The sequence below is a fragment of the Electrona antarctica genome (assembly GCF_951216825.1).
Source record: "Electrona antarctica genome assembly, chromosome: 8".
Lineage (NCBI taxonomy): Eukaryota > Metazoa > Chordata > Actinopteri > Myctophiformes > Myctophidae > Electrona > Electrona antarctica.
The window spans coordinates 937440-950767 of NC_136789.1; the positions used below are offsets into that span (position 1 = coordinate 937440).

The following is a 13328-nucleotide window of genomic DNA, read 5'->3' on the forward strand; positions in this document are numbered from 1 at the left end:
GCTACGGTAAGACATTGTCTATTAACTGCTACTTCTATGATCACTCAATACCAAACAATGCACGCCAACAAACGTTCCTGACCTGGTGGAGACCTGTGCTCCGAGGAGCACTTTTTCTAGTTCTCTGCATTGACTAAGAGTTCATGCTTAATCTGTTTATGTTATTCCAATATCACACTTGAAAGTTGCTCTGGGTAAAATAATCTGCTAAATGCTTAGTTAAATTGTACATTAATTGTACATAAATTGGGCAATTTACAACAGCTATAGGTCCTAACCGGCAAAGGCCACCAGGATTAGAATTATCTTATTTGTTTAGAAAATGAAATTTAAAAAGTTTACAGTAAATCAAAGTCAAATTGAATCACAGATATTGTGATCTGTGACACCCCTAGAATAGAATAGTGTGCTCGAGAATGTGTCACTGGACATAGTATTGACTTTAGTTTTTCTACATGGATATCCAGCCCCAAAAGAAGTAAACAAGCAAGCAAGTCAACAAAAGGGAAAAAAGGTAAATGAAATCACTCTGCATTTAATTTGCAAACAAAGACACAAAAGCTTTAATTTAAATAGGAGGGGGGGAAAGAAAATCACATAAAAAACTGTACAGAACTTTGAATATTGACTAAAAGTTCTTAAATAAAAAGACCCCCGTCCGCCCTTTCTCTTTGAACTAAAACAATAAACCATAACAAATGGGCTGATGTACGATACACATTTGTGCAAAAAAATTAAATTATGAAATCAATTCTTCCCAAACTGCATGGTTGAATGTGACATGTGCCTTTCCCACTCAGAAGCCACTCTTCTGAACAGAAAACAAACTGAAAGCTCCCTCCCACCCCAAGCCGCAACATAGTGTTCTTAATGTAAAATAACCCCAAAATCCAATCATAATAAAATAGATTTTATATCTTAAATATATATTTATATACGAAACATGCTGTACATAAATTGCAGAGATCAAGTAATCCCTTTTGCTTTTTGACACCCAGGTCTTTCCAGTAATTTGTGCTTTCCTCTCCTGGATTAAAAATAAAAATAAACTAACTCCCTGAATGAATGAGGGAGGAAAGGGGCGAAAAACAGAAATCAACCCTGATCAGAAAGTCTCTGTTTTTCCTGAGCCACAGAGTTAGCAACACATTAGCGAGAAAAGGGGATATTGACGCACAATTTGCCTGTTGTAAGCAGGCAATTTTTTTTTTAAAAAGTCTGAATTTCTCCAAACAATTACATGCTAGCCTTAAGGTTTCTTATCAGGATATTCCCAAGCATCACTGTGGACAGTAATGATGTCTATTTAATAAAGAAACAGGCTGGCCCTGTGTGTGTGTGTCCCTTGTGTTGATGGTAGAAGAAAAGAAGCTGGAAAATTATGTAAAACAAAAAGAAATAAAATGTTGTGGCAAAACAATAAGCATGCAGCGTGAAATGTTAACCCATACTGTTAACCCATCATCACTGAAGAAAAAAACAAATGTGATCGGGGCACCTTCTGGCACTTCAAACGTGACCTAATATGCAACCTTTTAATGACTTTGCCACCTTTATCGGATTTTATCTCTTTGGACAAAAGAAAAACCCTACAAAAACCAAACAAACCGTTGAAGACGGTAGATCAATTATTTCCCATGTCAAGACCCTGAGAACATTAGCTTCCTTTTTTGTTTTCCTTATAAAACCAAACACATAATACTAGATGCTTATTTGGTAAGAAATCTGAAGCGTGCACAGGGCTTTCTCTGGGACAGATGTCTATGCTATGGCACAAGGTTATTCCAGCATCCAGATCAATCTTGCGGGCGCATACATCCATTGAGTTTGGTTAGCCTAAAGCTGCTTGACCCAAGGAAACAATCAGGGCAGACTTATTATGAGATGGTCAGCTTCTGTTTCAACCCACCAGATCCCTCAATCAGTGTCATCAGTCTGCCTTTCACAGTGGCAGGGGGAAAGGAGTGCAAGGCTGGGAAGGAAACTAACTTAAAGTGACTTCTCAGAGATACTTCCAGTTCACATATATACACATATATGTATATGTGCATATACATAAAAAATATATTAGACTTAAGAAAGATGGTCATTTAGTGAGATGATGAAAAATTGCAATGATGAAGTGGGGAGAAAAAAAAAGTGAGCTGACAGAAGGCATAATCTAATTTCTCCAAGCACGCCGTAATGGCACCCCCCCCCCCCCCCCCCCCCCCCTACAGATATCTTTAAGACAATATTAAGAATCAATAAATATTCCACCTTTGCTTTCACTGATAAACTTAGTTTATTTTTCCAACTAAAACGCTGGAGTTTGACTGTTTCACAAAACAGCAGTTGTAGTGGGTATATTTTGTAGTAGCAGGAGATGCAGTAGCAGTAGTATTATAGTAGCAGTTGGAGGGGGCGGGGCAGGGAAGAGCCATACTCTATGGAAAGGGGCTTCTGGGTAGTAGTGGCGAGCTCTGCCACATGCAGAACTGCCCGGATCCCCTCCCATGGAGAGAACTTGTAGACTCGACTGGATCTGGCCAGAGGTGCGTGTGTGTGTGTGCGTGCGTGCGTATGTGGGGTGGGATTCTTGATAGGTCACCTTTAGAGAAACAAATCCCAACTCAGCGAGCCTCAGACACTGAGACATGTGATTCTTCAAGTAAAAGTAAAAAGACATTCCACTCACAAAAAGGGGGGGGGAGGCCTTAGTATACAGTACTACCAGCATAGTCTTGTTGTGATCAACACAATATCAATGGTAGGCACCACTGCCCCCCACCCCCCGAATACATCCTGAACCGTGCCTGTCGGCTCTGTCCACAAACTGCACCTCCACCTCACCCCCTCCCATGTCTCCTGTGTCAATTAGCCTACACTATTAGTCCTGTCTGGGCCGACACTTGGACTGTAAACTTGGCTGTAAAAGCACCGCATGTTGGCTGGGGAGGGAGGGAGAGAGGCATAATGGATGCTGCTGTTGATGTGCAGGATTCAGTGTTTTCTACCTCCTTTGGCTGAGGAAGACAGATGTATTCATGTACAACTGAATATCTTCAGTATTGCGGTGGGTTGAAATAATGTGCAACAATTTTCAAGTGTAAATTGTCTTTGAATGAGGAATCATTATGGAATGAGTCCAGAGAAGAGGTGGGGGAGGGGCAGAATTGATGTGGGGGGGGGGGGGGGGGTGTGTTTGGTGGGGGGTGTTGTGGTGTCGGTCAGTCTGTCTTCTCCAGCAGTGTAGACTCCTCAGCGCAGGTGCTCAAGTAAAGGCAGCTCTGTGGTTTCCTCTCGCGGGGTCGTGGAGTCTACTGAGGTCAGCGGCGTGCTGTCCACAGACTGTATGGCTCCAAGGGGGTCCTGGGTCGGACTGGCCTCAGGTAGAGGCACTGGAGGGGCAGGCTGTAGAAACAAGGATGTATTACATATACACGGTGTGAGATAAGTGATAAAAGGACTGAGAGAGCACTAAGCTATATAAGTTATTTTCACACAGTCTGTGTTTTATCACAGCGTTTTGCCGATCCAAAATCTGCGGGGAAAAAAAACGAGTGCGATGCGTATTAAATATATTCGTAGCAAGGTTTTCGCAGAACGAAATGGAGTGGAGCAGCAGCAGTGAAAATTATCCCCTGATCCCATCATTATTTTGAAAAAGTTGAATGTACACAGTGGGTCCCTGCTTCACTAGAAGTTGATTAGATGCAATCTCAGTGTTTTTCTCTTCCCCTCTCTCCGTTTCTCTAGCTCTGCATTCTTCCATTGTGCTGTGTGTGTGTGTGCGCTGCTGGGACTTCAGTGTTGTTTCGGTGATCCCTTTGGTCTTCGGACATGTGTTTGACTGTACCCTGTACTGATTACATTTCTGCCAATAAAGTAATCAATAGCTGTTCCCCAATGCATTACACTGTACTATGGCTCCCCCTAGTGACCGGTTATGCTACATTCATACTCTTAAGGCTCTGGGTACGAGTACCCTTAAGTACTGCACGCATACTCACAACTCTATTTAGGTCTAGTGTTGACAACTTGACACTTAGTTTGTTCCCTCTTTGGACCCATCGGACTGATTGATTGATTGAAGTATTTACAGTTTGCAGAATGGGTACATTGCCCATGAAAGCACAACTCAATACAAACTGTTTGGGATGGGGGGGCTTTCAGCAACACATTAACTCAAGGTAGGAAGCAACTTTTCAATCTACCGCAGCTGTGTGGAGAAAATACATGTTTTGCCTTAGTCTGCGAGTGGAGTTGCGCAGCATGCGCCGCCCGCCGACACTGTATTAAAATACTGTAAGGTCGGAAATCTGACGGTATCAACACCGTGGCAGTTCCTGTCGCGGTATTACCGAAATTCGGTAAACCACGACATCCCTAGTCTGGAAGGACACAGCACTGTTCACAGGGTGAAAGACCATGCCTAGGTATGTGAATGACAGCTGCGAAAACCGACCGCTGTCCAAAAACTTTTCATATGGACGCAATATTCGGCGGCAGTGTGCGAACGTGATTGATTGAGGTCGATTCTTTTTTTTCGTGCTCCGACATTCGCTCCGATATTCGTCCTGAAAAACTCGTCCTATGTGCAAACACCTTTAGTTAAAGCACTACAACTACTAGAAATTATTCTTACATGGAATATGGTACAATAATTATGACTCGGCAAAAACAAGGTGATTGGTGCGAGTTTGTTTTAGCTAAACTATTAATTTAACAGCTGTTCAGTGGTCGAGTTTGGGCTTGGCGTCATCACTAGAGGTCATAAATGTGATAATGTTGCTTCGGCCATCTGTCCGTAAGTGACTGAATGAGTCATCAGAATTGATTGACTTCACAAAGATTCGGCAACCGTATCCAATCATCATGTTCTTTTGTGGTGCTCCCTCACCTGTGTGCGTATGCTGTGTATCGTGCCTCCATCTCCCTCCACTGCAGCTGGACCATTATAACCCTTCCTTCCCGACAGACTCCACTTCCCAAAGTGGCTCTCGTAGTGCAGCCCTCCGCCTAGGCCCAGACCCAGGCCAGCCCGCTGGCCTCCCCTGTGGGCCGAGCTCTCCAGGAAACTCCCAGGGCAGAAGCGGTCCGGGCCAGTCAAGGAAGGAGGAGCCACAGACCCACTGAAGGAGAGCTGGGAGCTGGAGAGCTGCTGGCCCAGCAGGCCCTGAATGGAGGAGGTGCGGTGGAGGGAGGTGAGAAGCCCAGCCTCCATTCTGCCCTCTGATTGGCTGAGCAAGGCCAGCGGGAGGGGCTGGGGGTGGTGAGGCCAGTTGGTGTTGGGACCTACAGGGTTGTCTGTGCCTGAATGGGGGGGGGGAAGAGAAATGTCATTCAATGCCACTGTAGTTTTTAGACACAGGTGACACAAATTCAAGGTGAGGTTTACTAAAAGAGCTCAGTTCAGATTAGACTGCTCGGTGTGACCCAAATATAGCGGACTATGGATTTCAGAATTAACAGACTCTCTTACAAGTGTACAATACTCTGACTGTGACCCATGATGTGACCTGTGTTTTTACTTTTATTTTTAATCTTTATTTGCTTTTGTCCTGTTTGTCCTTGTTTCGTTGGGAGGGGGGGGGGGGGGGGGTGTACGTTGTTTGTTGATGTTTGTGATGATTTAAAAAAATGGTAACTGCCACCCCCTAGTGTTTGCATTTAACCTCAAATACCGTTCTTTTAAGCATCTTTCACTACCTAAACTTTTGTATTTACAGATGAATCTGCAAAACGGTGGTGATGGTGATAGTGGTGATTTGAGTATTCCAGTGCCTTACCCATTGAGGAAGGCTGTACAGTGGTGAGGTGGGACAGGGGAAGGCTGGAGGCCGGTGTGCTCTGGGTAGTGTGAGCAGCCTGGTTGGTGGAGATGGAAGCAGAGCCTCCCCCGCAATCAGAGTCCTCGATGTTCCCTCCGCTGTTGCAGCCAGCACCGCAACCTTTTTGTAACCTGGAAAGAAGACAACGTGCGACAAAAGGTCACCCAGACATTGGTGTAAGCCTTAGGGTAGTGTTTCCCAACCTGGGTCTGTCTGGGTTGTTATATCCGACGTGGCAGTGAATGTGTTTTAATAGATTATTTATTATCAATTCTTTATTAAAATGTATTAAATCGACTACCTTGATTAACTGTTATACCCCTAAATAAAAATAAAGAAATATCACTAAACAATAACAGTAAATATCAGGCCCATACCTGTCCCAGCTGCTGATGAGCCAGGTGTAGATGTTGTGGGGACTGATGGGACCCCCCCAGACGGAGCGGAGCTGGGTGTGGCCCCCGGCGTAGGAGGTGGTAAGTGGAGACACGTAGATGGGGTAGCCGATGGGCTGGTCGCACGACGAGTTGATCATGTTCCTCAGGGCCTGCTTGGCGTTCTGGATGCTGCCACGCTCTGGGTTCCGGTTCCTCAGGAAGACCAGCTCCTGCTGCTGCCCCGCCCACAGACCACGGACACACTCCCTGTTCACCTGTGGTGGGAGGGAGGGGGGGTGGAGCGTAGAGTAGGATGCGGTCAGCAGAACAACAAATCTTTAAAAGTCTACTCTAAAAATACAGTTTTTCAAGGTCGGGTGCGGTGGACCACCTGGGGTCTGAATGGATCTTTACGGGTCAGTATACAAAAACGTACAAATGAGTATGTACACTCCAGTTCCCTTGCGGGTTCATTTGTACATTCTCAGAGTTAAATTAACACTGAGGATTGGGTAGATGATGGGGTCCCAGAGATTTAAAAATATATCTATCAAATTGGGAGTCCTAGAAATGGAAAAGGTTGAGAATCACTGGCCTAAAACAAACACCTAACCAGCCAATTTGATTTAGTTAACCACACTGACCTTGATGACTCTGAAGCTAAGGAACCTCTTGTTGAGCATGATGATCTTGTATTCATCGCTTCCGTCGTCCATGATGTGCCGCAGGGCCAGCAGGGAGGGCATGTTGGCCAGGATGGCACTACGCCACACCGGGTCGCCCTCGTGTGAGATCAACATCTTATCCTCGTTGGCTGTGATGGCGTCATACAGCACCGCAGGGTCTTCATACTCGTCCGGGGATGTGAAGTGATCCTGGATGGAGACACGAATCATGGGTATGATGTTTATCTATAGTGTGTGTGTGTGTGTGTGTGTGTGTGTGTGTGTGTGTTCAGTGCTCAGACTCGGTTGAACCACAGGGATGTCCGTCAATTTGTTCCTTTGAAGTTTGGGGTGGAGGAGGCAGCTAAGCATCAGCAGATGTGAGGCAGGCAGCAAGACAAGCAGAGGTGAAGTGAATGCAAAGCCGTATTTAAAGGAACCGCTATGTTTGAGCATGAATTCTGATTGGAGTATTAATGTGTGACCTAATGACCAGCTGTGAATGAGAATAGGAAGCTAGGCTGATTAATGCAATCAGCTGACTGACAGCTGATTACAGCTTAGGCATGCAGACTAACGTGTTTCTGTATAAACTAACGCTGTGCTTCATTTAGTACAATTCAAAGCACATTTAAGTCCAGGTCGCATTTCCATTTTGATTTTTTTTAAATTTCTTGTGTTCGTCCCTGACCCGAGTAGAACTTTTTCATTTTTTGCTATCTACGTTTATAAACGTAGCTAGGCTATCGGTACCTACTGGTGCTATCTACGCGTATGTTGTAGACAACCGTATACTCCATATATGAAAGCAGCGACCGTCCATTTACCTTTTAGCATTGCTCCGGTAAGTATGGAGAGCCTCCGTCCCCACCAGCTATGGGATTTTTAAATCCAGCTCCATTGAGCCTCCATTATAACAGGATTTTCAAAGCGCTGTATCTCAAAAGGTTCGAGCGCTGTCCATGGTGAGCCGTCGCGCAACCGACAATCGTAAATCCTTAGTGAGTTTGTACCGCATCACTGAGCACATGTAACTGGTTGTAATGATAGCTAAGGGGTCTGAGCTAATGCGAGTGATCACTGTGCTCATAACAAAAGCCCCCACCTTCCTGAATAACCCGGAAAGGAAACGAGGATCGCAGAGTTAGAGCGGACGGGTGGCATTCCTTACATGTGCTTATGCTGCCACCTAGTGGCAGCTAAAGATACAATCTCAACCTGGGCTCAAGCCAGAGAATCGAAACACCAAAAACTGTTGTATGGAAATGTAACTCCAATATAATGAGGTAATATAATATGAGGTAACTCTTACCTGATGTAACTTGAGGGACATCCGCACACCTGGAGCCACCACCCGATTCAACAGGTCCATGTCCGCAAAAACCCACTCGTCCCTCGGGGAGGTGATGCGGAAATCTCCCTTAAAGAGGGCATGAAGGCCATAGAGGAAAGGCTCCAAGCTGTCACAGGGATAAAAACACAATACTGGCTCTTGTAATTCTGACACTGAGGTATAGACGTTAGAGAAGCATAAACATCTAACATTACAAGTTCAAATCCCCAAACCAGCTGGGAACTGCTCTCTACACAAACATCTACTACCGAGGGGTCCTTAAGCAAGGTCACAGGGTGTTCAGTGGCTGACAGCATTAAGCTGGCCAGACTGGGCAGCTGAATGTACCTTTTCAAGTGTGTAAGAAAGGTGTTCCTGTGAAAGAGCGAGGTCAGGATTATGGTGGGTGGAGATGGCTGCAGGGGCAGGAGGGACTTACCTTGCTGACATGCTATGAGAAGCTGTGCCCAGGGCTCTCCGTCCCAGGATGCACAGACCGAAACAGAGGTTGACCAGGGGTGAATCCCTCTCACTCTCCACGGGCTACAACACACAAATACATCAAACTGTTAACAAGAAGAAGCTACGTCTCTCTAGGTCGTCCTCAGACGAGCCCGCCATCGTCGCTTCCAGTCTTCCCGGTTCGCCATACATCTGGCCAGCTCGTTGGTGCTTTGCGCTCCCGCGTCGTTCCCGAGTACATCCACATATGTTAATGTTGGACGTCCTCGTGACCGGTGCCCGTGTGTTGGTTCCCACAGCACTAGTTTGCTGGCTGGCAGCTCCTAGTGTCTTTGGCAGTGTCCTGCTAGTCTTATTCTCATGGCTGCTATTTTCTGGCTCACCCTTGGCATTCCATCATACAGATTCTTGTTGGTAACATGTGTACTCTTGCTGAAGTACTGCACGCAGCATTCTGGTGTAGCACCCATCTAGAGACTTCTGCAGGGTTGGCTTCAGGGTCCAGCATTCACTGCCGTATAGGAGAACAAACTCTACCGTCGCATAGAAGATGCTGAGTTTGGTTTGACGGGGGGATGTTATAGGTGATAACTTCAGTTAGTAAGTGATGGGGAACAAAAGGACCAATATGACAAATTCGTATTTTCTACTGTTACCTTTTACAGGTATATTGAACACGGTATGAATATTGCGGATGAAATTCTACAGAACAGACATTCTGGCCCCTTTTGGTCAATAAACCTTCATGATGCATTGCCCTGCACAAGGGCTCCTGATACCTGGTGGCCTCTGGAAGTTGACAATGAAACAGCCCAACAAGTTAATCAGTTCTTTCTGGACAACTGTTAAGTTGTGTATTTTGTGACAGGCCACCTTCCCAGGACCAAACGTTCCTCCCTGTTGTACAAATCCTTTCATAAGTGCTTGATATATGCTGCTAACAGACGGGGTGAAAACATTACCTCCTTGCTGGAGCCATGTTGTCGTAAATGCATGCCCTACTTCGTCATACAACGGTGTTGCACAAAAGCAGTAAAATAGAGGATATGCGCGTGACATGATCATCGTACCCAGAAGTTATGCGGGAACACCTACTGAGTGGCAAAAAACTACTTTCTGGCCTTGACTGCCCATACATCCAAACAGAAAAGTCTAAACAACGTTAAACGCACTTTGCCACTCACTTTATGCATGCACAGAGAGATTGGAGATCTGATCATTTTACATTAACAATGAAAGGTTGTGACTAAATAATATCTACATTAGAACCATTGGAACACAGGGTTTTTTTTTCTTTTCCTGAAAAGTAATCGTTTTAGACATGCAAGGTTATTGCCCGACAGTGAAAACACAACATAGGAGATTGCCTAACCGTTTGGCGCCTGCTGTTACAGTACTGGATCCAGTCCAGGTAGACCATGCAGAAGGCGGAGGGAGTGATGCCAGAGGCCCTGTGGTCGTAGTCCTCGTCGATGTTCAGGTTGAAGGTGGGATCACTGTCCACGTACGTGGGAGCCTGACAGGGCCTCAGCGCCTCCTGCACCGTCTCGTTAGCCAGCCATTCCTCCAGCTTGGGAGAGCGATTCACGTAGTAAATGATGCTCTGTTTTAAAAAAGGACACAACATAGGGTTGATGAAAACAAGCACTAATACATAAATGACCTAAATTGGTAATATACTTTAGTCGGTTTTATTGATTGCTTTTAGGTTGCATCTTCCATTTACAATATTGGTTGTTAAAATGTTTTTATTGTAGTAGAGCTTCTCAGCCTAAATTTAGCACATGTTATGTACCTGACCAGTCTGAATCACTTCAACATTTCTTTATACAGTATATTTCATGAACACTTTTTTTTTTGTTGCCAAAAAATACCTAAAACAGAAATTTGGTATGTTCCAGGGAACTAAATGTACAAATAAATACTGTACAAATTAACATGAATTATTATGAATTAACCTCTTAAGCCCCATTTGAAAAATAGTCTAATCTACAAACTCATCACGTTGTGTGCTTGAAATGTTGAAAGTGTTTGTAGGTAAGGTTAGGGTGGCAACCCTATGTTTGGGAATCACTGCTTTGATGAAGTGTGAGGGTGAAAGTGACTGACGTCACACCTTGACGTAGTAGGTGATGAGGATCTTGCGGAGGTCAAACACTTGCAGCATGGAGGCCGCGTTGTTGTCGCTGATGCTGTAGCCCTCCAGAACGTACTTGGTGGCCGCCACCTCCCACGCCAGCCAGCGCTGACCGAATGCCGCGTTGAACGACAGCATGTGGGGAAGGTGGCCTGGCTCGCAGCAACAGCAACCCTCATCTTCCTCCACCCCTTCCGTGATGGCCTCCACCTCCCTCTGCTGACAGTATGTCCCTAGGAGATGAAAGAGGACAGAATAACATATTTGTATTAGTATAGTATTGGAGAGAAGGCAGTATAGTATACTACTATACGAATCCACAGAGCGGTGCCCTGTAGGGACAGGTGTAGGGAATCAGTGCTGCGAGTCACATTAAGCACAGCTCGACACCGCAGCATTGATTGCCTACACCTGGCCTACAGGGCACCGCTCCACGGATTTGTCTATAGCAGAGAGGAGAGGGAAGAGAAGACAGTACAGTATAGTAGCACAGGAGAGGACAGTATATTACATTACAGTATAGTATACGAGAAAGATAGTAGTACAGGAGAGGACATCAGTACATTAGTATAGTATATATTGTCGCTGTCAGGTGGAAACCATGTATGTCCAAAACCACACATTTTCAGAATAAATAAATAAAATGAATTATTAATATAATAACCTGTGTTCCAATGGATACAATATAGTTATTTAGTCGATAGCTCTCAATACTTTTCACAGGTTAAATAAATATTTATGAAAAACAGACAGAAACAACTTTCTAGAAGCTCACACAGCGTTGCATGATCAAGACGTGTTGTGTGCTTGTACGTTGCCTATTTTAACTGTTTTTGGTCACATATGCTCGCAAAATGTAATCTGTGCAACCTAGAAATATAATTGGGAGCATTTGTGCAGTCAATCGGCTAACCACTAAATTTGTGATTCAGATAATTGTATTGCAAAATATACTCTTAAAGCTGTGCTGGGCATTTACCGGTAATAGCACTTTGCACTTCCCAGAGGCCATTTAATGATAGTGGTTACTAGTCCATTTATAGACTCATTGAGTTATGGGGGTCCATGGCCTAAAGCCCAGTCCACACCAATGATTGGCAACCTAACTACCATTATCCCAATACTGTGCCGACCTGCTATGAGTCATTTCAAACCACTGCAATTTCTTGCAACTGGAAAGTTACAATGAGTCGCGTTGCAAATCATTGTTTGAGAACCATTCATTAAATTAAGGGCACATCCAGACAGATGTTTAAAAAGTTACTGTACAGACAGAATTGCCTCAAGAAATGTGAAACTACGAAAAGGCCACACACCCACTGAATATGCCCGGCCTGTAAGTGGCATTATAGCTGCCACAAAGCACCAAAAAGAGAGAAGACATGGATCATGTGCATGCTCAATTGCTCATACAACTCATGCTGCGACGTAAACAATAACAGATGGAGAATGCTGTTCTGCTGGTCGTATATGTGCAGTAAATGTTGCTGTAAAAGCCCTATCATACTCAGTAGCTTTTACAGCACGAATGCACCGCTGATTCAGGAGGGGGGGGTGGGGGCAGGAAAGATGCATATTTGTTGTTGTACACACAGATGCAAGGGTTGCGTCAGATTTATGTATTCATTTATTTAAAAAAAATTGCGTATTCAGTCACCCAACACGCCGGCTTCGTGTGGATGAAACGGCAATACGATGAAAAACTTGTGTCTGGACGGCACCTAAATTAATTAAAAAGTGCCATTCTCACCTAAAAAACATCTGTCTGGACAACACCTAAAGGACTTAAAAAGTGCTATCCTCAACCAACCTCTGAACTCCAGGCCCCTCAGCTGGAAGGTGACTAGGCCGTTGCCAATCTCGATGATGTGCACCAGGGCGTTGAGGTAGTCCGAGGCCAGGATGAAACAGTCCCCCGTGCTGTAGTTCCCCCAGCGACCCAGCAGCAGGTCACCACAGAGACTGTGCTGCAGGGAGCGGGTCAGGTGCTCGTAGAATATAGAGTTCAGGTTGTTGTCATCTGCACCTTGGGGGAGACAGGGAGAGGGAGGTGGTTTAGAATGATTCTCAACCATTTGAATTTTAAGGATGCCCAAAGTTAATATGCATTGTGTCATTTTTCATAATGTGGTCATTTGTAGAGAAAATCCAGACTGGATTACCAGCCAAGGTGCCTGGACCGCTGAGCCAGCATGATCACTTTTCAGTTGATCGGCAGACCCTTTTTGCCGAGGTACAGTGTAAATATGATTTAAGACTAATCTCTCTTGTCTCTCAATGTATTTGCATGGATATTGTCACAAGCACGCCATCCAGTCCCAGTTAAGATTGTTTATTTTATAGGTCTATGGATGAATTCATATCCAGATGGGATTATTACTACTGGGAAATGTCTGGTTATGTAATGTTCTGCTGGTGTAATTCTGTGGTAGTCAACTCCTTCTCTGCCGCCACTATTGACCTCCGAAAAGCTAGCCGGGGACCAGTGGATGGAAAATAACCGATCATGTCGCCAAGGTGGAAGTGATCCGTTTGCCTGGT

The 13328-nt window shown here is 44.9% G+C and overlaps 1 protein-coding gene across 2 annotated transcripts in view; it reads right to left on the reverse strand.

The window, feature by feature from the left end:
* Positions 1-515: 515 nt before the first annotated feature.
* The window catches only part of LOC306928506 (pecanex-like protein 3), a 40185-nt gene continuing 27372 nt past the window's right edge, over positions 516-13328 (reverse strand). For both annotated transcript variants that reach the window (XM_079508681.1, XM_079508680.1), the window contains exons 26-35: positions 12598-12813; positions 10767-11020; positions 10023-10253; positions 8628-8731; positions 8168-8315; positions 6835-7065; positions 6191-6465; positions 5772-5944; positions 4883-5295; positions 516-3393 (exon numbers count right to left, since the gene is read on the reverse strand). In XM_079508681.1, coding sequence (XP_079364807.1) covers positions 3241-3393; positions 4883-5295; positions 5772-5944; positions 6191-6465; positions 6835-7065; positions 8168-8315; positions 8628-8731; positions 10023-10253; positions 10767-11020; positions 12598-12813 — 2198 coding nt within the window. In that variant the 3' untranslated portion in view covers positions 516-3240. The remainder of the gene's footprint in view (positions 3394-4882; positions 5296-5771; positions 5945-6190; positions 6466-6834; positions 7066-8167; positions 8316-8627; positions 8732-10022; positions 10254-10766; positions 11021-12597; positions 12814-13328) is intronic.